Source organism: Ips typographus, linkage group LG1 (genome assembly GCF_016097725.1).
Source record: "Ips typographus isolate SLU linkage group LG1, UJ_Ityp_2.0, whole genome shotgun sequence".
Classification (NCBI taxonomy): Eukaryota; Metazoa; Arthropoda; class Insecta; order Coleoptera; family Curculionidae; genus Ips; species Ips typographus.
The window spans coordinates 15,955,494-15,976,567 of NC_138422.1; the positions used below are offsets into that span (position 1 = coordinate 15,955,494).

The 21,074-nt window shown below is 35.7% G+C and overlaps 2 protein-coding genes across 3 annotated transcripts; one reads left to right on the forward strand and one right to left on the reverse strand.

Moving 5' to 3' along the window:
- The first annotated feature begins 13 nt into the window (after positions 1 to 13).
- On the forward strand, positions 14 to 932 carry LOC145729956 (uncharacterized). The gene is made up of 3 exons (XM_081980958.1): positions 14 to 329; positions 383 to 534; positions 589 to 932. Exons 1-3 carry the CDS (start codon positions 141 to 143, stop codon positions 857 to 859), a joined length of 612 nt encoding a protein of 203 aa, XP_081837084.1. The 5' UTR covers positions 14 to 140; the 3' UTR covers positions 860 to 932.
- On the reverse strand, positions 929 to 20,998 carry LOC145729785 (mitogen-activated protein kinase kinase kinase 7-like). 2 transcript variants are annotated; one of them, XM_081980705.1, is made up of 8 exons: positions 20,732 to 20,998; positions 20,305 to 20,601; positions 19,246 to 19,425; positions 18,953 to 19,192; positions 16,667 to 16,903; positions 16,538 to 16,613; positions 2,135 to 2,328; positions 929 to 1,446 (listed from the first exon to the last, which is right to left on the reverse strand). In XM_081980705.1, the coding sequence occupies exons 1-8, from the start codon at positions 20,810 to 20,812 to the stop codon at positions 1,195 to 1,197; spliced, it is 1,557 nt and encodes a 518-aa protein (XP_081836831.1). In that variant the 5' UTR covers positions 20,813 to 20,998; the 3' UTR covers positions 929 to 1,194. The 2 variants fall into 2 exon arrangements, with proteins under 2 accessions (XP_081836831.1, XP_081836840.1); XM_081980714.1 differs by lacking the exon at positions 20,305 to 20,601 and having other exon boundaries at positions 20,732 to 20,997.
- Between the last annotated feature and the right edge of the window lie 76 nt (positions 20,999 to 21,074).

A 21,074-nucleotide genomic window follows, 5' to 3' on the forward strand; every position in this document is an offset into this window, starting at 1 on the left:
AAACATAACCTCACTTTATCTGTCAGTCTGTTATCTTTTTTGACAGAAAACTGTTTGTTGTTAATGTGGATTGCAAGGGAGATTAAAATAAAACATTTCAGATTTCCACTATTTCCAGTTTTAACACAATCTAAACGAGAATGGCGGACCTGAAAAAAGACTTGGACGAGTACCTTCTATTACAAAGCGACCAAAAGAAAAATTTCAAGTTGACAATGCCCGCAATTCCCCTACAAAAACCTAACATTTCAAAGTGGTTTCAAAGAGAAGAACCCCCCGAGGACGAGTCTTGGTATCAAGAAACTAGGAAACAGTGTTGCCCCAGTTTAGTAAGTGTATCAGCTGCTAATTGTAACAGGCTTAACATTGGTGAATTGGTTAGACAAGATTTCAACGAATGATTCTGTTTGCAATCTGTATTGGTATGGGAATCTTGTGTTTTTCCATATCCTTGATGTACTTGCCAGTATTGTTGTTCAAAGCGCGGAAATTTGCGCTTTTGTTCACCTTAGGAAGCTTATTTTTTGTTTTAAGGTAAGGTGGTGTTAAGTTTTTATTAGAGCCAGTACATAAAGTGGATATTTTTAGTTTCTTTTTTCTTTGGGGGCCTTTGGCCTATCTCAAACACATGTTTTCTCGAGAGAGGTTAGCGCTGACTGTGGTTTATGGGGGTACACTATTTGCAACATTGTACAGTGCTTTGCACATGCAAAGCACCCCATTCACTGTGCTGTTTGCAGTGGGGCAAATTGTCACATTACTGTGGACTGTGGTATCAAGTATTCCAGGAGGGACAACAGGGTTGTCCTTTTTCTCAAAGATGTTCACAAGAGGTGGTGGTAGTGCACTGCCAATTTAATGCTCTCCTAAAGGGATTGTTAAGTTGTCTTTATTTATTTGTAAAGTTTTTAGAAATAAAACATCCAAAGCTCCTTAAGTATGTTTAATATAAAAATATCTTTATTACAAACTTTAGTATAATATTATAGTGTTCTATACAAACTTTTTAAAAGATGATAATATCAACTTTGTAAGTAACAATAAATTATCACAAACATAATAGGAAAGATCAATAATTCTTCCCTTATTGTAACAAGTAAGACAATAATTTAATATAATATATAAAAACAGTCTGCATCCAATCCAAACACTCACACTAAGACTTTCATACAATATGGCACAGAAGAGTAATTATTATTGGTGGTTGTCTTCATTTTGGAGGTTGTTTCGGGGCACCATCACCCAACCATCTTCTGAATTTCTCACTGTTGGATTTTGCTGGCCTACGGTGTCATCATACTGCTGCTGCAAGATTCCTCGAATTAACTGCAAAGAATCTCTGTCGCCTTGCAGCCGGGCCAACGTTCTTTGACGTTGCTCGTCTTCGCGTTGACGTTTCAGCAATTCGTCCCGTTTTCGCGTCAGAAGAACTAATTCCGTTTCCATCTAAAAAGAGTTGATTAGATATTAATTTTTGCATGTTCATAAAATCATTAAAATTCAGATTTCAAGAATTAAATATTAAAATTTGAATTAACGCCACCTTTAGCCCTCTCTCCAATAAAAGGAAGTTTTTAGTGTATAGTAAATTTTTTGATTTTCATTCGAATTTTCTGGGGAAAATTGTGAATTTACGGCAAATTTGATTCAACGTGCACAAAAAATTTGGTGACCAAATTCGTGGATGTTCACAAGACTGGTAAATTTTATTGCTACACGAAAATCTTATTTTACTTTTTTTCTCAAAAACCAATAAATAATTCGCGATCCGGACGAGAGCGCGAGTGTTTATTTTCGTTTCATTAGCATTATTCGGCTAGAAAAATAAGCGCCCCGCGATGGGCGATAAACGAAAAATGCTCTCCATCATCAAATAAAATTCCAATCGGATAGGTTAACAAATTACTCGGTTGCAGGAATTCATCCCGGTTTGCGTCAGAAGGCGTTCAAATTCGATTTGAAAAAAAATTTATCGAGGGTCTGCTAAATATTTACGGAGCGCTCGGAACTGGCATATTTTTAGGAAAAATCGACGGCGGGATGAATGAAAACCTCGCGTTGGTTTTACTCTCGTTTTGATTCAGAATAATTGAACGCTTGGTCAGTTAAACAAGGCAACATTTTTTCCACCTACTTTTAAATGCTGGCGGAGGAGTTTTTTGTGCTCCTCGTATTTTTCCATGGAAGCTGGATCGTCCTTGTCGGGCGTTGCCGGTCTCAAGGCCGGATTCAAACTGCTCAACAGCTCATCGTCTAAATAGGGATCTGTGTGAGTGTGGGTGATTTCTGATGTAGTCAGAGTACCGGCCGTAACTGTGTTCTGCGAACCTGAAACAATGTTTATGTTAAAGTAGGGTACCTTGGAAATATAATAACATTAAATCAACATTCACAGCATTGAGGCCATTATCAGGTGGAACAAAGTCTTGTAAACTTCTTTTACTTTTGTGATAATTGACCATCATATGACGGTTATTTCAAAGAAATACTCGGTTGCCAAGGGGTTGACTAGCCTTTCCTTCAATGTGACGGCTAAGCTAGAAATGCATGACCCCCTCACTGACACCGCAGGAACACCTACAATGGGAATGGCCAGTCGCATGGCTCTCCCTAAGGACAGAAAATCGATGGGCGGCAGAAGGTCACAGTTTGCCTACTCAGTGTATACTACTAGAGTGGATGATGAGGAGAAGCAAAACTTTGGGTTGGTTTGCTGATTGCAGAGTGTAAGTACCATCGCAAGAAAAAGGACAATTAGTCAATGGACGAGCTGTGGAAATGATCAGCAAATCGTCTTCGGAGGACGAATTAGGAGTGGGTGACTACACTAGGAATTGGGCTACGCATCTGTTAGTTTCTTTTAACATTCCAGTAATTTTTTCTGACTCACTATAATATCAGAGTGTTCAAAAATTAAAAAATTCAAACCTTCAATTTAAAACTTAATTCTGATAAACAGGTACTAAATACAGTGTGTCAAAGATAAAGAGAGCCACTATGAGGATCTTGAAAACGGTTAGAGATACAGATTTGGTTTTTTGGATTATGGCCTTATCATAAAATGACATTTAGAAAACATAGAATTATTTTTCCGTTTTTGAGATATTTTGTGACTTGCAAGTTTGACAGGTGGTAATAAGAAATCAATCAGGCTGTCTGATAAAAGGGTCAAGTGACTACTTACTGAACTTGTATCAAATAAATAGAAGAATTGACTTGAACCTCTTTACTGGGTAAATGACTGCTTTTTTACAGCTTTCAGGTCAAAGTCTGGACGACAGTCATCCTCATATCGTAAGAAACGTCAGTGTATCGGCTCGAGAAAAATGTTGCCCAAGAGGTACAAGTATCATTCGGCACGTCACTGAACATCCACAGCCTGCCACCACCGTAGACAGTGTGACAAGCCCCAGAAGTGGATGCAAGCCTAATATTTGATCAATCTGGCAACTTACGATTTTTATTATAGTAATCAGAAATGTGACAACAGTACGAGCTGTCAGGACGTTAAGTGATGGAGGCACCCAACGAGTGTAAAATTTGAAATATTGTACAACACAAATTATAATAATAAAGTCGTTTATTTCCAACAGGCCGACGCCCACTTACAGGAAATTGAAAGTATACGAATTCAAACTTAAATAATTAATAACTAAATACTAAAAACTAAACGAAAGACGAACAAGAATGAAGTTTCACAATACAATCACAAAAAGGTAGGGGGAGGAAGGTGTAAAGGATATGTGCTTGTGGACAACAGGATTGAGGGGGAAAAGCCGGAGAACGAGCGAAACCTGTGCAACAAGAACGAGAGACTGTCGCAAAAAATATCTGAGTCAGCCGCTACACAGTTATAGCTGTAACAGGCTTTGTGTATAGGGTCTTGGGATAGGATGTTGGACCTCGCAAATGCCAATGAAAAAGTTGGTTTGACCGCCGTACGAGGAATATTAAACGAAACCCGCTCTAACAAACATGGGCAGTCTATTTTAGAGTTGGTAAGTTTATAGAGAAATGAGGGTGACTGCAATTCCCGACGTACAGCCAGAGGAAGTTCTGAAAACCTAAGAAGAATACGGTTATGCTCCAAACCTCTTTCTGGATATACATTATCCTCTCTAAACATCAAGTATTTTAGGAATCTTCTTTGCACGGACTCAAGAGTTTGAATGTGGGAGTGGTATATAGGGGACCGCACTATTGAACCGTAATCCAATTTTGATCTTACATAGGAGTTATACAGCAGTTTGATAATATCCTGGATAGCAAAATGTTTGCAGTTTCTCAAAACAAAGAGAGTATGTAACAATGGCAGAGCTACTTGACAATTTCCCTCAAGACACCAACTGCTTGCTGACTTGCTACGATAAACCAAATGACTTTCAAATTCGGTCCAAAAGTTAAGCATTAATGCTTCGAAAGTATGAACCATTGTTAGATCTATTAGTATTCACCATAATCATAAAAAAACAATTTGCTGTTTGGGACTCACCGACAAAACATGGTATAATCGTCATAATACACTCGAAAACACTAACTCGTTAACAAGATTTCAATGCAAAAACATCTAAATTTATATCAAAAGATAAACTGGCAAATCTCTTTAAGATAGCGCGGAATTGAATCCACTTACTGCTGAATATCATCTTTATTATGATATGATTCACGAGTGGTCGCTGCCAGGAATTTCACATGATTTGAATAATTTGGGCGTTAATCATCTGAGAAATATACAGAGTAATTCAAAATGTCACAACACATTGACCACATGGTCATCTGTTTTTGATTTGGAATCGTTAGATGACTAAAACAAGGTTTGAGCTATCTAAATGCTTAACCTCCATAGGTGCTTTTCAGTGATTAAATGTTTAGGAACAAAGTACTCCGACGTGTATAGTTGTTCTTCTTTGCCTAGCACCGGAACATTCAAACTAGATTTGAACTGTATATACTTAACGGAGCAACAAGTACCAAACACGGAGCAGTGTAAAAGCGAAAAGTCCGCACCCACTGGAAGGCTCAAAAGTAAAAACCGATCAGTCACTAAAAAGTCGTTCGTTGCATTCACCCTGTATATGATTTTCGGTAAAATAAATTCATCACGTTTTCCAGGTTGTTCGGATACATAAAACTAGTTCAAGGTGGCGGCGCAAAAAGCCGCAAACGTAACCGGAAAACCACTTTTGGCCACCGAAAACACTTAAATAATGGTAACATTAGCGAATGGGCCAATGAAAATATTATGACGATGAATCAATTTATGACAGGATTCCGCTTGGCCAAACCGCATAGCGAACACTCTCGGTTATGTAAACGTAAATACAAAAATGTTGCCAGGAGCGGCGTCGTCTGACTCGCCGCACTCTGAATCACTTTATTAATTTTTTGTTTGTCTCATAGAAAATGCGACTAAAAAAACACTAGTGTTTCCTATTTTAAGCTCACAGGTCTAGGCGGAAGCAAAGCAGTTTAAAAAATCAACGCCCCAAAAATTCTGGCAGCGATTTGGCTTTGAATGTGAAAATTTTAAAAATGAGGTTGAATTGAAGTTTAAATCTATTTTATTGATATAACTAACAGTTTTGTTCTGTATCTTTGTAGATTGTAGTAGAAGAGGTTTGGCAGCATTGTAAGCGAAGCATTACAAAAACAACAACTTTTTCCATTTAACGGACCATGTATCTCTTCCCATTGTCGAAATAGTACATAGTGTTTTAGACACTCTGTATAGTAAATTTTTTCTATTTGTTGTTATATTCTTGTTTGACAAAATTTGAAACAGGAGTTTCCAACCTCTTCAAGCTTCTAACTTCCTCGTGCTTGTGCATGGCTTCTTTTGAACAATGAACATATTGTCAAGTAGTTAATAAAGGCTTTTTTAAATGCAGCCATTTTCTGATTTTTGCGAGTTTTTGTGGCTGAATTAAACTACAGAGACGTTTCTGCGACTTGTCAAAAGTTTATATTTCATCTTCTGTATCAGATCGGGTGCAGGTCTTGGTAATTTTTCTACTATTGTTGTGTGGGTAGCTACTACTGGCTGTGAGATAGGCCCATTTTGTGAAAGAATAGAAATGTTGCTCAATCTCGTGTTATTTCTGGTATAGAGAAGTTCCAAGCTTGGTGTGTGGCAAGTTTTTGATAATTTATTATATTTTACACACATATTGGCCAACATAACATTCACAATCTTGATTTGCTAGAGAACTTTAGTTTCCTTTTTACACACATTTCCTTGTAGAATATTCCAAAAGCAGCTTAAGGACGTCATTTTGCTACGATATTTGTCTTTAACTAAACATTTTTGTGATTTTCTTCTTCATTGTCTAACAATACTCTCCAAACTTGGTTACTTTCGCAAGTTTCCGAGCGCGTTTTGGTTGTGGGTGTATTGAAACGCAGCAGCGTTCAAGTACATGCATATAAACATCAAAAAGTGATTTGCATTCGTCGTGCACGTAAACCGAATCGAAAAGGGTTTTCATTTTTAATGGAGAAACCGATAATCCAAATGTCATAACAATATATTGAGTCCGTCCTCGTAGCCAACGTGTAGGCAGTTATGTGAGGCCGGTGGGCGTATACAATGCCAAAAAACCCGGAAATTTATTAATGAAAATCATTCTATCCGCGCACAATAAACGTTATCCGGGTTATTTTGGCCGGGTTTACCTCGTAAATGTTTCACTTGTGCAGTTTCTTTTTGATGCCACCGTGTGCATAGTTACACTTTTAAGTATTTGTTTTGTCCGTTTTGCTTGTTTCGAAACGGTGACGGGACAAGGTTAACGCGTTTTCAATTATCCAATTTGTTGGATTTCGCGAGTTTTCCCACAGTTTTCCAATGCTTATTTAGAAAGGCTACGTGTAAATACAATTCAGTTGCGTCCAGATTGCCAATCCTTGTCAGCGCTACCATAATTAATTCTCATCTTAAGTTAGATAAAGCCAAAATTCTGCCAGATTTTTGATGTATGGATTTTTTGTCAAATGAAGTATTTGTCCGTCAACTTTTTTTTCTGTTAATTATTACAAAAATCACTTCAAACCCATTTAAAAAAAGTTATACTTTTACATGGTTTTTTGTCTATTTTCTGTTCTTTAGATAAACGAATTTAACCCTGAGGATGGTTTGTATTAACACACCAAAATACAACTTTGACAGTCTTAAGGATGAGAGCACAGTATTTCTTTATCAGAGACGACTCGACAGTAAACTCCTCAGTCCTGAAGAACACACGTTTGGCGAAGTCTATGAGAACATTATAGGGTCTCTGACAGAAGCCACACAAGAGTCAATAGGAATAAAGAAGAACAGCACCAACAAGAAACATTGGTGGAATGGGGAGATAGAGACAATGGTTCAAGAAAAAAAACAAAAATATCTGAAATGGCTAACTACAAAAAATGAAGAAGACCTTGAAGGGTACAAATATATTAAAAGGCAACTAAGAGTGCAAATTAACAGAGCAAAAAACGAGTCTTGGGATAGGAAGTGTGAAGAAATTAACAGCTATATAGGAGGAAGAAAATGTTCAGAAGTATGGAAATTTATATCAACTGTCAAGAACCCAGGAAAAGACGGGGCGAACATTCAAGTGATTAAACCCGAAGAATGGTTAAAACACTACAAAGACCTACTTCAGGAATCTAGACAAGAATATTTAACTGAGTCTCCAAGACACTTCAATGTGCAAGGAGAGGAAGTTGAGGTATCTGAGGAAACAGTGAGAAAAGCTGTTATGAACCTTAAACCAGGTAAATCTAGCGGTCCAGAAGGAATATATTCCGAAATGTTAAAATATGGAACTCGAAAGCTCTTTAGAAATTTAACAGTTATTATTAATAAATGCTTGAACGGACATTCCGTCCCTAAGGAATGGAAAATGGCTCTCATCTCCTCCATTCACAAAAAAGGAAATAAACTGGACTGCAATAACTATCGGGGCATCTCGGTTACAAGCACATTGAGCAGACTGTATGGTAGAATTTTACGTGATCTCATTGAAGAGGATTATAAAGGAAAAGAAGAGGAAGAACAATGCGGTTTCAGAGCAGGAAGATCATGTACAGACAACGTGTTTACTCTAAAACAAGTTATAGAGAAGAGAAGTGCTAGAAACTTGGAAACGCACCTAGCATTTGTTGACCTACAAAAAGCCTACGATACAGTCCCAGTATCAAAACTATGGAGGGTCTTAGAGCAATCCAACATTAATCACACCTACGTAACAGCCCTTAAAGAACTATATAGGGAATCAAAATCAAGAATTAGGGTAGGCAAATGTGTCACTGAAGAGCTTATGGTGAATAAAGGATTGCGTCAAGGATGCTGTGTCTCTCCCACTCTTTTTAAAATATACATAGCGATGGCACTAAAAAACTGGAAAAGAAAGGTCCAGGGAATGGGAATAGAAATTGCTGATAGTTGCTTGTTTACCCTACAGTTCGCAGACGACCAAGTCATAGTAGCCAATGATAAAGAGGATGTGCATTACATGATGCGAAAGCTAATAGAGGAATACAGAGAATGGGGCTTAACAGTCAACATAGCCAAGACAAAGTATCTATGTGTGGGAACTCAGGACGGAAATTTGGAACTGGACAATGGCCAAGAAATCCAGTGTCAGGAATATGAATATCTGGGCATTACATTCGACAACACAGGAACAGATGTAAAAGAAATCGGAAAGCGAATAGTCAAAGCCAAAAAAGTAATCTGAGCTCTGAATGGAATCCTATGGAGCAAAGAAATAACCAAGAAGCGGAAATTTAATATCTATGAGGCAATGGTAAAAAGCACCCTCCTATATGGATCAGAAACCTGGAGAATTTCAGATAGACACAAGAAAAGAGTTGAGGCAGTTGAAATGGATGCAATTAGGAGATCGATGCGCATTTCACGAAGAGAAAGAATAAGAAACGACATCATAAAACAACGGATGGGAATAGAAGACGCAATAACACAGGATATCGAAAACAAGCAACTTACGTGGTACGGACACGTGGAAAGAATGTCAAATACCCGATGGCCTAAAAGAGTACTTCATTGGCAACCAACAGGCAGAAGAAAACGAGGAAGGCCAAAACAGGAGTGGCAGAAAACCATGCATAAATGCATGAGTGAGAGAAATCTAACACCTGAAGATTGTGAAGACCGAAGAGGCTGGAAATTAGGTGTCGGACAACGTCGAAAGACGTTCTAAACCGGCCTATATATATATAGGATGGTTTGTACAGGAGAGGGTGGGTCAATAGTACGAAAAAGTTCCATATCTCTTTTAATTAGGTATTGGAAAGTTATTAATTCTAAGTGTTTGAGAGAATAAAATCAGTTTATAGCTTTTTTTTTGAATGGCCCTGTATCCATTTTCAATAGCCAAGACTTTATTGTTAAGTAATATCTTGAGTTGGTAATAATAATTTAGCTTGTACAGGGTGATTTATTTTATTTTTGCACTCTTGTCCTCCCCCCTTTAATACGCTTTTTTTAAGTATAGAAAACTGGTGGCAACTTAGTAAAAATGTCGTTTTCAACTCGTCAAAACTTTGTTCAAGACACTAAACTACTCATAACTTGACAAATTTAAGTCAAACTAAAAAACTAATTTTTTAGTGTTCCAACCTTCCTTGAAAAGAAAGTAACAAAACGAAGTACCAAAAATACGAAAATTCCTCTTGATCTAATCTCACTATTTCTTCTTTCGTTTGTTTTCGCTATGTTGCCAAAGCAAATGTTCTCCTTGGCCATTACTTTCTTAAGAAATGCACTATTAGATAAAAATGCGAAGGTAGCCTCAAAAATTCCTTTGCTAAGGAGATTCCTTGAAGGAGTGATTATTACTACAACCTTTAAATATTCAACAATTTTAGACAGTACCTCACATTTTTTGCAAGTTTGTTAAAAAGCTGTGTGATTTTTAAATCTGTAATGAGTCACGTATACGATATGCCAGCAGGAAGGATTAAAGCTAGATTCATTTGGTCGAAGATATTGAGAAACGTTATCTGTCATGTTATTACGACTGAACATTGGAAAACATTTGACAGAATAATGATTAAACACTTACCAGTGCTAGTTTTACACTCTCTGAATATAATCCAACTCTTGTGGGTACCGTGAGTGGTAAAAACGCCGGCCAAAGGACAATCGCTCATCATTGTGTCTTTTATTAGAAAAAAAGTCGATAACCGAACCAACGGAAGGACAAAAAACGGACAAGTCCGAACCACTTGTTGATCTACATATAGAAGATCCAGAGTCAACGCACCAAACTGTTCTAAAGGAAAAACTGGCGCGGTGCGTGTTCTGGCACCGGGCCCCAGGCGTATTTTCGAACACGTCATCATCAGGGATAAATTTAGGAACGGGGACTTCGCGCGCCACAAGTTACTCGTAAAAATTATTGTTGTTATTTAGCGATTAATGTTGTTGAACAATTAGTAAAAGTCTCCAAATTGTGTAGTGGCGCCCTCTAAAGTTTAAAACAAAGCGCAGATGCTTTCTAGTGAAATTCAGTAATAAAACACCAATATTTATAAAAAATTAAGACAAAATCTGAAGAAATTATCGTATAATATACAGCAAGCCACAGTAATTGGCGATTACGTATATCTTTTACAGCACCATATTGAAATATGTCGAGGATTAATTCACCATGTTTTTCTTATAATTTCCAAAATGAAACAGTTTCACATTTATTTACATTTGGCAAATTAGAAAAGTGAGAGTTAATTTTTATTGTCCAAATGAGGGTGATAATAGACCATTCCAGAACACATGACTTTGACGGAGATCTGCCATGTTTGCTGTGGGTTAGATGTCACAGTAATACCAATCAATCTAAATGATATAACCACCAATAGACACGGTTGCACTTCAGCATTTTTCATTCCGTGTTCGTATTTTCTGATTTTTTTGAAGCAGATTTTTCTGACCAATCAGCGTATTGACAGCTCTTTTTAATTGACACTGTAATTCAAATTTTCTACACCTTTCAGTCATCTCTGGAAACCGAAACACAACTTCCACGTGTCTAATCAATAAACCGCAAAAATAGTTTAATGAGTTCACGTGGCCTTTTAGTAGAGTAGTTAAGGGACGTGTTGGTGACTGAAATCTAAACATTTGAGTGAAACCTGGTCACATCCTCAACGACGGGAAGTTCTAAGTTAAATTTAAAATCGCTCGATACTATGGAAAACGTAGCGTGTCCTGTAACCTTGCGGGACAGGCAGTCGAAATTGAAATTGCTTGTTTATTTTTCACTCCAATACTTCCAGTTATTTTAGGAAAAATTGTTTACCAACTGGAGAGTCGTAAAAACGAACTTACGGTTCATGCACCGACGTGAATCATTTCCTCGCATAAAACATTATAAGTGTGTATTATACTTGTAATAAGTTAAGAGTTGGTATAAATATCACCTCGCACCGATTAAATTTTAAGTCGATTTGCGTAATCCCAGTTTAGTACCCCCCAGGGGTTTATTTAAAGGCACTTTAAGTGAGCTATCTGTCTCATAAAAAGAAAAATAAGTGTGGTTTGTTTGGATTCCGGGAAATTTAAAGTACTTATTTGTAGAATACACTTTTCAACGAAACGACTGCTGGGGCCGTTTGGTTTATACGAATTGACTGACATTTATTGAGATCTCCCACAAAGTATACACGGTTGTTAATTTATTCGGCTGAATAATTGCTTTTCTTTTTTTAATCCGGTCAAATGCGAGTGTCACACTGTTCGGACGCTAAATTTAACCGAGTGACTAAAGAGATCCGAATCTTGTTTTGGCCGACCCAGCGTCCTCTTTTTTACCTTTTGGCCGGACAGTTTTAGACTTTTATAACCGTCGAGACCTAAATACAGACACAAAATTCCAATCAAAACACGTATATCGTCTGGACAAAGTCTGTAAAATTAACTCTGTAGTATCTTGAGAACAAAAGCTTTTCAAATAGATAATACAAGGTTTCCTATTTTGTCTTTTTCCTTCCTGTATTACGTTTGTTAATTCATTTATATTTCATTCAAATCCTACGCCATTTTTGTTGTGGTTTTAATTCAGAAACAGGCCATTTTATAAGTGAAAATACGTAAGTTATACATATTTTTTCGGAAAAGTGTGCTTAAGTTGGCACTATTCTAGCAACGTCCTAGCTGCCACAATGAAGTGAATTGAAAATTCAAGATTACTCATTCAAAATTAACGGTAAAAAGATTAACCATATTAAAAGTGATCTTTACAGTGTTTTCTTGTGTTGTTCGTTTTACGGAATGACGGCGTCATTCACACACTGCCTGATTTATTAAAAAATGTCTTTTTTAGCCACCTAATCCATTAACCAAACCAACTGTGTCAGTGGGTTATCCTACTTATCTCCAATTTTTTCGATGTCAAGACAGATAAATGTCTGTACCTACTTTAATATTTTGCTATTTATATTCACAGTTAAACACTCTTCGACAGCGGTTTGCTGTTTGTTGCTATATTAGACGTAAAAATAGGCGTTAACTAAAGACTCTTAGAAGTCAGTTCCATTCCCTCAGGCATAAACTCTAATAGTACTAGTATGTACTATAATTATCTTTATATAAATTCAAACTTTATTTCTTTAGCAGATTAGCTTTTCTCAGTTTTCTTATTTGGCTATTTAATAATATTTACGTCAACTTTTTCATTACGATTCCAATAATCAAATATTTGAGTCACTTTTCGTAGTAATTACAATTCCTTTAGCGTTATGTATAGCTCCGGTCGGTTTTATTTTGTAAACTTGTTTTCTTAGGATCGAAAATACATTTTCCAAATTTAGACTATTTTCATTTGAATGCTGGATTTATGTATTCCATAAATTACGGTTTCAAATCAGTCATTCAAAAACATTAGTCACTTTTCTGATTCAAATTTGATCAAATCTGACTTTAATTGCAAAAGCACGTTTCCGGTAACAAAAATTCGACACACAAAATCACCGCCAGATATCCTAGAAACATTGTAACCACATAGTATAATCTGAGATGCAACAACAATAATAATAATGATCGGTGTTGAAAAGATGACATAAACTAAAAATATACGTGGATACGGACTCTAATTTCAAAAAAGTATTTCGAGATTTAGGTTAACGCAAATTTATTGTTCCGGAAAATATGACTAACAGTGTTCTATTTTCCCTGAAACAACAAATGCGTTTTACAAAAAGGAAATCAATGTTATGATTTAGGCCGATATACAATACGAAACCCAAAGTGCAACGGCACTAACGAAATTCAGGCCGTATGACTCACATGGATAAACTTGCCAGACTATTCAAGATATTACAACATACAGAAATAAACTACCACAATATTAATGTGTCGCTGTTATCGAGCAACTAACAATTTTGCTGAGACCTTAATAGCTTTGGGGGTCCAGGTCCTGAGCTCGACAAACTGGCCCAATTTAATTCCCGGGAAAAACAACTACATGTACTTATGTATCCAGCGCTGGCAACCATGACTCAGAAATGAAGAGTTTCACGAAACATTTTCACTGTTTCTGTTATGGAAATGTGACTGGTATTGAGGAAACATAACTACTCACCCATAATAACTACCACCCCAAGTTGTCTTTACTAAATCACTGTTGTGAAGGAGAATCCAATCGAAACCTCTACCGCGTATTAATTAGTCTCAGATCAAGCGATACTAATTAAGTCAGAAGTAAGAAGAGGCATTGAAGCGCGATCGTCCCGCACTGGCCCGGTGGTCGAAAAAAGGACAGAGGGATGTCCGAAACGACCCAATTATCCACGCATAATTTTCTAATGACATGCATTGCGATTCCCGTTCGCCGGTTCGCCAATTAATTTCCACGAAAATAACACCTGGCCGATGATTTAGGACGCGGGAAATGCTCGTTTCGTGTGTCGTTAAGAATGAGTAACTTCAGGTGCTAGTTAAGTTGGGTTTTGTAGTTGCAAAGCCAAAAAATGCTAAAATTTCACTATAGTTGTACTAGACTTGCGCTAGTCCTTCGGATTTTGCTGATTTTTTATTACTTTGGTTCCTGTTTGTAGTGTTAACGATTAAAAACACAAAATATAAACCTCCGATAAACGTATATTCTTCTCCGTCTTAGAATTTTTCCTTTTGTTCCTTTTTCTATTATTATTTTTTGTGAGTTGGTGTCCTTCAATTCAAAGTAGTTTCCTTTGGTAGTCATATCTTTATTTATATATTTCAATTTGAAAAAAAGCGAAAAAGCATAGACTCTAACTGAAAAGACTTAAGTCAGTTAAATAAAAAAGGCGGAACAACCGTAGGAATGCGTTTATGATCAAAAGTGTCCTGATAAAACATGACCGAGATACACGAAGCATTAGCGTAATGATCATTTGATTCCAAATTATAACACAAGTTTACCTTCAATTCAATGTGTTGTCCGGTGCAAAAGCAGTTGAAACTCTCCGTTTAACGCAGACACTATATAACTTGCACTGTTAGCAAACTCATTAATTTTCATGATGGAAAATCAAAAGAAACTAGAATGAAGACACAGTCATAACAATTTGTCAGCAATACTAGTCTCATTGAATAAATGTAATCCAAAAAAATTGCAAGTCAGTTGCTTCTTAAATTGACGTTTTTTTTTTAATTTAAAATGATTATTCTTTTTAACCTGACCTTTTTGAACCTTTATGAGAATATTAAATTTAAAATTTGGGTAACTGCATATAAGATTAAAGACATAATACCCAAACCAATTTCTAGTCAAATAAAATCCTGTTATAATGGATAAAACTTTATATGTTGCATACATCCAATTTACAGAATAATGGAAGCTGAGCATCTTTTTTCAATTCTTACGGATCTTCCGAACGCCATCCAATAATCCAAAATAATCAAAGTGAGTAAAACACGATAACTACGTGACTCAATAGCTATTTATGTAACCAGTTACGAAAAGATCGATTTTGTATAACGAATGAATGTTTGTAGGGCGAGCGCAGCGAGGTCCTACAATTTGAATGAGTTACACAATAAGACAATTTCGAAACGTGTTGCATACACAATTTTTTCAAATTTTGACCAAAAAGCGGTAAAAACCATCTTTTAAAGTGATTTAACACAAATATTCACTTTCATAGCACCTTGTATAAACTGTGACAACGACATGTTATGATGGATGTCGCCCATATGTTTCTACGGAAATGCACAAAAACAGGGAGTGATGAAATAAACTTTTCATAACTAGTTACATAAAGTGATACTTTATGTAACTAGTTACATAAAGTAAAACGTTTTGTCACTAATCAGTTTTGAAAAGTGTCACTTTATATGCCAAAATTAGAAAAAAATCCTTACTTTAATCTTCAATCCGTTATTTCAATCGGATTAACGATCTACAATATAAACGTATTCAATATTGCTTTTTTCATACACCGTTGTATAAACATCTTTTATCAGAATAATAAATATAATGGGTGGCTAGTTTGAAAGGGAATAATCGGGGGCAATACCATAAGAGCCCAGATTTAGCCGGATAATTTTTGTGCTTGTCTTAGAACACTTTCTTTTTGGTGTAACTGCACGAGACCTGTTGTAACTAATTCACGAGAGCGCAGCTCGAGTGATTTCGCCAAACAGGTCCAGTTTTGTACCATAAAGAAAGTATGAGAAGACAAGCGGAAAAATTATCCTGTTCAAAATCTGAGCTCGAATGGCCGATAGCAAACCGTGTTTTGATGACGTATATATGGCATTTTTTGTACATGAGTGGAATTGTCATAGGTTATATCCCGAGACGTTCAAGTTTTATCGGGTAAACTGTGCATAGGTAATTTTTTGCAAAATTATTTCGACGATAAAATCCTGAGACCGCAGGTCGAAGGACTTTTTCCAAAGAATTATTTAGTCGAAACCATTTGCCTAAAAGAAAAATTTTGCAAAAAACCTACCAATGCACATTTTACGTGAACGCCGACGGGTATATGTCAAGATTATTTCCTGAAAACTCACATTTTAGTTTATTAACAAGAAAACACCTTAGTTAGAACACAAATACTAAACTAAACGTGATGAAATTAATGATAATATTGAACTCACCCCAGCAGACAACAGATTTTCGTTCAGCCATGTATATTTTTGTTTACATTTCAGATTGACAATCAGACGTCATAATATTTTAATTTATGTAATTTTTTAATGGAAACTACGTTATAGTGATTTATTAATTGTTAATATTGAAGAAAATAGCTTAAATTTTATATGTGTCTAAATCCCGTTTCGTTTAATATCAAATGTTCTTCAAAAAAAACGTATTCGACAAAGGTAGGAGGTGTTTATTCAGTGTAAAATTTTAGCAACTAGGGATTTATTCAGTATATAACGGCTCTCATTGGTCGAACTAGAAAGGTTCATTGAATTTTATTGGCTGCTAGTACAATGAGGAAAATAATCACATTTAATTCGTTGTTTCTCTCATTGAAATTAAGCTCAAGTATCAATGGCTTACTCAATCCAAAAAAAAAGTGGAAATAAAATCAAACTTACATGTAATTGGTACGCATACGTCTAGGCCGGGTCTAGTCCTAATCTCATAATTGGCATTCTCCAAGTCCCAACAGTGCTACAAGCAACAAAATAAAACAACCTTCTACTGAAAGATTACGAAAATCTTACAGGATCAACTTCAACGTTAAGCGGCGCCATATTCAAAGGCGGTTGGGGCAAAGTGCGAACGACATCGGCATCTCCATTGGTATTGGATACTTCCGTAAAAATGTCAATCTCCTCGTCCTCTTCTTCCAAGAGTTCCTCCTCTATGAGCTCTTCCTCTTCGTACACATACTGAGTAACTTGTATCGGTTGGTCGGCTCCGGGTAGGAGCTCACAAAAGTATTTCATTTTTGTCACGATCTAACCAATAAAAAATTACATTACCTGACAGTGTATTGAATTAGTTACGTTATAATAACGATAACGACACCTATTGGTTTTAAGACCAATAGGTGTCTTTTAAAGCGAAAAGCTACCGCGCCCCATGAAATAGAAAACAAAAACAAATCAGATACTGTTCTCGCGGACTGAGTTTACCCCTGCGTCATCCCCCTGTGATTTAGAAGTAGATATGCATTATTGACTTCATCCTTGTCTATTGTTCACTTTCAGAAAGGGTAAATATCTAAGTGAATGTCTTCCAAAAAAAATCATTTACTGATTAGCGCTTCTATTTCGGTCATTGGGGTCATTGTCAGTTTGAAAACCATCCAAATTTATTTGATTTGTTTACTATTAATTCTTTTCCGTTTCTTTGTGTTGATAATCATTTATACAGTTTTCTATTTACCACACCACCACAGTTCTTTTAAGAGCTATTGTTTCTACGCTTTTAACATTCTGTAAGTATACTTTCATAATATTATTATTAATATTTTTATTTTTTTTATGTCGGCTGTCACGATCTAACCATAATTGGCACAATTACTAACCTGTTTTGAAAAGAAATTGGGAGTGTCTATTATGGTTTTTATTTAGCCATTTGGTTTTTCGTAAATTCGGAATTACTTACTATTACAGTATTTTTTTAGAAAATGCCTGGAAAAATTCTCCACATACAAACCCAGCAGTTAATTCTTAACCTTTGTGGATATTTTGAATTGGAAAAAATCAATGGAGGACCTTTAAAAGCTTTATCATCTGTTCAGGAAGAAAATAAGGAATTTTAAGACCTTACATATTCTTACTGATGTATTTTTTTTTGATACTAGAAGGTTGAAGCTGCTTTGAAAATTTTCCGCAAAACTGTTTATTCGATTCGGAAAAAGCAAGCAAGTAATCTTATGATTTCCTCACCTAGAAAACGTAAATCGAGACGTTATTGACGAGCCAAGACCACTGATTTATCTGAAAGCATTAAAATGGATGTTCGAAATACATTATATGATATGTACAACGATAGTATGTTAATAATATAAAAAAGTAAGTAGTAAAATATTACTATAATATACTTTTGTAAGAAACATCTATTAACATGAGGTTATGAGTTCATAGATTTTTCATAAAAATTTCTTGAAACATTAATAATAAAGTCATAGAAAAAATAAAATAAGCGTCTAAAATGTTTTCCAGCGGGTTTAACATAAAATAAGTGGATTGCAACCTGAAAATGAGATATGAGATACTACAGCATCACTCAGAATGTCTTATTGAATTTTTTTGTATTTATTTTAGAGAAACATGTAACCATCCAGAACCTAAATCAAAAGCTTAAAGTTAAAGAAATACTACATATTGGTGATACATCTCTGCGAATTTTGGTAAATAAATTAGGTTTCAAATTTAGACGGAATTATATGATCCAAACGGACACTTCTTATAAATAAAAAATGTTTTTTCGGTCAAGATATTTTTGATTTGCTTTGGTATGAGGTTGTTTTAGTGCAAATTTGCAGCCAAAGATCTCTACTTTCTGACTGACAATACACGCAAAATTTTAAACGTGACGAAGCTTTAGACACGCCCTTTTCTATAATATGAACACAACAGGTTTGTTGACAAAAACTTGATTTGATTCATATGATTATAAATGACGTAGCCTTCGTGACGCACGGGTAAACTCACTCGGAGAGAACAGTAGGTTAGGATTCAAATTTATTCTCTCCTTTTAGTTATATTGCTGTCTTTTTTTAATTCTTACATATAGTCGAAGCTGACTGGCGAATCCTCAATTAGATAAACGGGATTTGTTGACATGACTTAGAAATTGAAATATAGAAGAAACAAAAAGTCAAACAATATTCCATGGATAGGTGAATCCAAAAACATTGTGAACAGACTTTATTAATACTTCTCTTTATATACAATTTTAGCACACATTTTCGGATTTTTGTGGGTTTTCTCCTTTTTTTAGAACTCCATATTCTATATCAGGTTAGTTTGCAGTTAGTTAACATAAGAAAAATATACCTCTTGCATGCTAGGTCGTTTGTCTGGATTAACATCCCAACTGTCCGTCATCACTTTCTCGATACAAGCAGGACAGTTTCGGATCAACGGAGGTCGTTTTCCTTTATGCACGGCCCACATGATCTGAAAGGCCGTACTTGCTTTGCTGTGAAAGGGCTTTCTTCTGGATAACACCTCCCACAGAATGATACCCCAACTGAAGACGTCGCATTTTTCAGTATACTGCGACGATGTAAACACCTGCAAGATATCAAATTTACGGTACAAACTTGTGTCTAAGTATTTAAAAGTACCTCCGGCGCCATCCAAGCTGCCGATCCTTTGTTGTTCGTCATGTAAGTGTTTTTGTCGGCTGCGGTACCAAAATCACATATTTTCAAATGGATGCCCCCATTTATTAGCAACAAATTGGGAGGTTTCAGATCTCTGTGTATTAGAGGCTTTGGTTTCATTCCATGAAGATATTCCACTCCCTAAAAAAGGATATTGAGTTTATTACACCTCAAAATAGCTCAATAGTAATTTTCTTAACAAGTGCGGAAAGTGATAATTCCCCGCACGTAATTGCCATTGAACCAGGGTGCCTCTTTCCGCAACGGAGAAGGAAAACTTTACTACAGAAAGTTCTAGCAAGCTATAAAAATTAATGTTGTGTAAAACAGTTTAATGCATTTAAAAAGGTGAAACTTTAATTACAGAAATAACAGTTTTGCAGCTAAATAATAAAAAATCATATGCAGAAAACCCAACAACTAGGATTAGAGAAGGATAAATAAAGTGCCTGTCACAGCAAACCAAAGGAGATTAAGTTTTGGTATTTTTTTAAGTTATGTAATTTCAAAACAGGTAGACAGATTCAGAACCATTTTTGGTTTGATTTATGGACCTTATTTAAAACTGAATATCTACTTTGATCCTATAACTTAGAGGGCAGTGCTTGGATTGTTTATCACAATCCAAGTTTCTAGTTCAAAAAACTTGGTCACTTAAAATATGATAAGAGATTGCGTTTTGAATTAAATTCAACCAAACTTGTAAACAACAATCAGAAATCTTTATGTAAACCTGATATTTACCATATTGCTCATGAATTAATCTTGAGAAAGCATTGCCTTTATTTCAGGTAAAACTAAACTAATTTCTAGGCAGCAAACAACCACATCCTACCTTTCATAACATTATTTCCACTTCTCATTAGAGTCAAAAATAATAACAATAAATCTAATTCTTATTTAGTTTGATTATTTTTAATTTTAAATTTTTATATACTTCTCTATATGACTCTTCTAACTATTTCAGTAGCATATCACTTGTTCTACTATTCTTATCAATTTTCTATAAAATAAACTTACTTTGGCACATTGATAAGCCCATGACATTGCATGAGCTAGAGTATAAGCCAACTTGGAGTTGTGTAATACATTAAACAAAGAACCACCCTCTGCATACTCCATAACAAGAAAAAAATTTACTCCTTTGGTGCATGCTCCATACAGTTTGACAATGTTCTCATGATCTACTCGAGATAATTGCCGCACTTCAATCAAGAAGGACTTTTTCTCATCCTCCCTGGTTATATTTTTTATGGCTACAGGTTGGTTTCTCCATACTCCTTTGTATACAACTCCAAAACTACCTTCACCAACAGGCTAAAAACAATAGATTTTAAGTTATACATTAGGAAGTTTTGTCCATGGACTGATACGGTGATAAACGCTGGTTCAAAAAAAAAACTGAACAGAAAGTTGGGGAAAAGTGTCCATTTTCCAAGATATTCACCTGGTAACATTCCACTTCCTCTGGGTCGATTTCTCTGGTATTGAAATGGTTTTCATTGTCGTGGTTTATGGAGGCCGCCATTGAGTCTTGTTTAATCACATATTTGTTGCCGAAATGTTTTAAACAAAACTACTAAACCATTATAGCGACAATGTTTAGAAAAATCACTGGCAAAACTGAAATCAACTTTTTTTTTTGGACATCTATCCAGAAATCAGAAATACTTCTTGACAACCAGTGCAACCACCAGTTGTCACTCAACACACATAACTGTCAGTGTCAATGTTTGATTTCGAAGTCTGTCAGGTGTAAAATGAACGTCAAATTTGAAGGTTTTGATTGG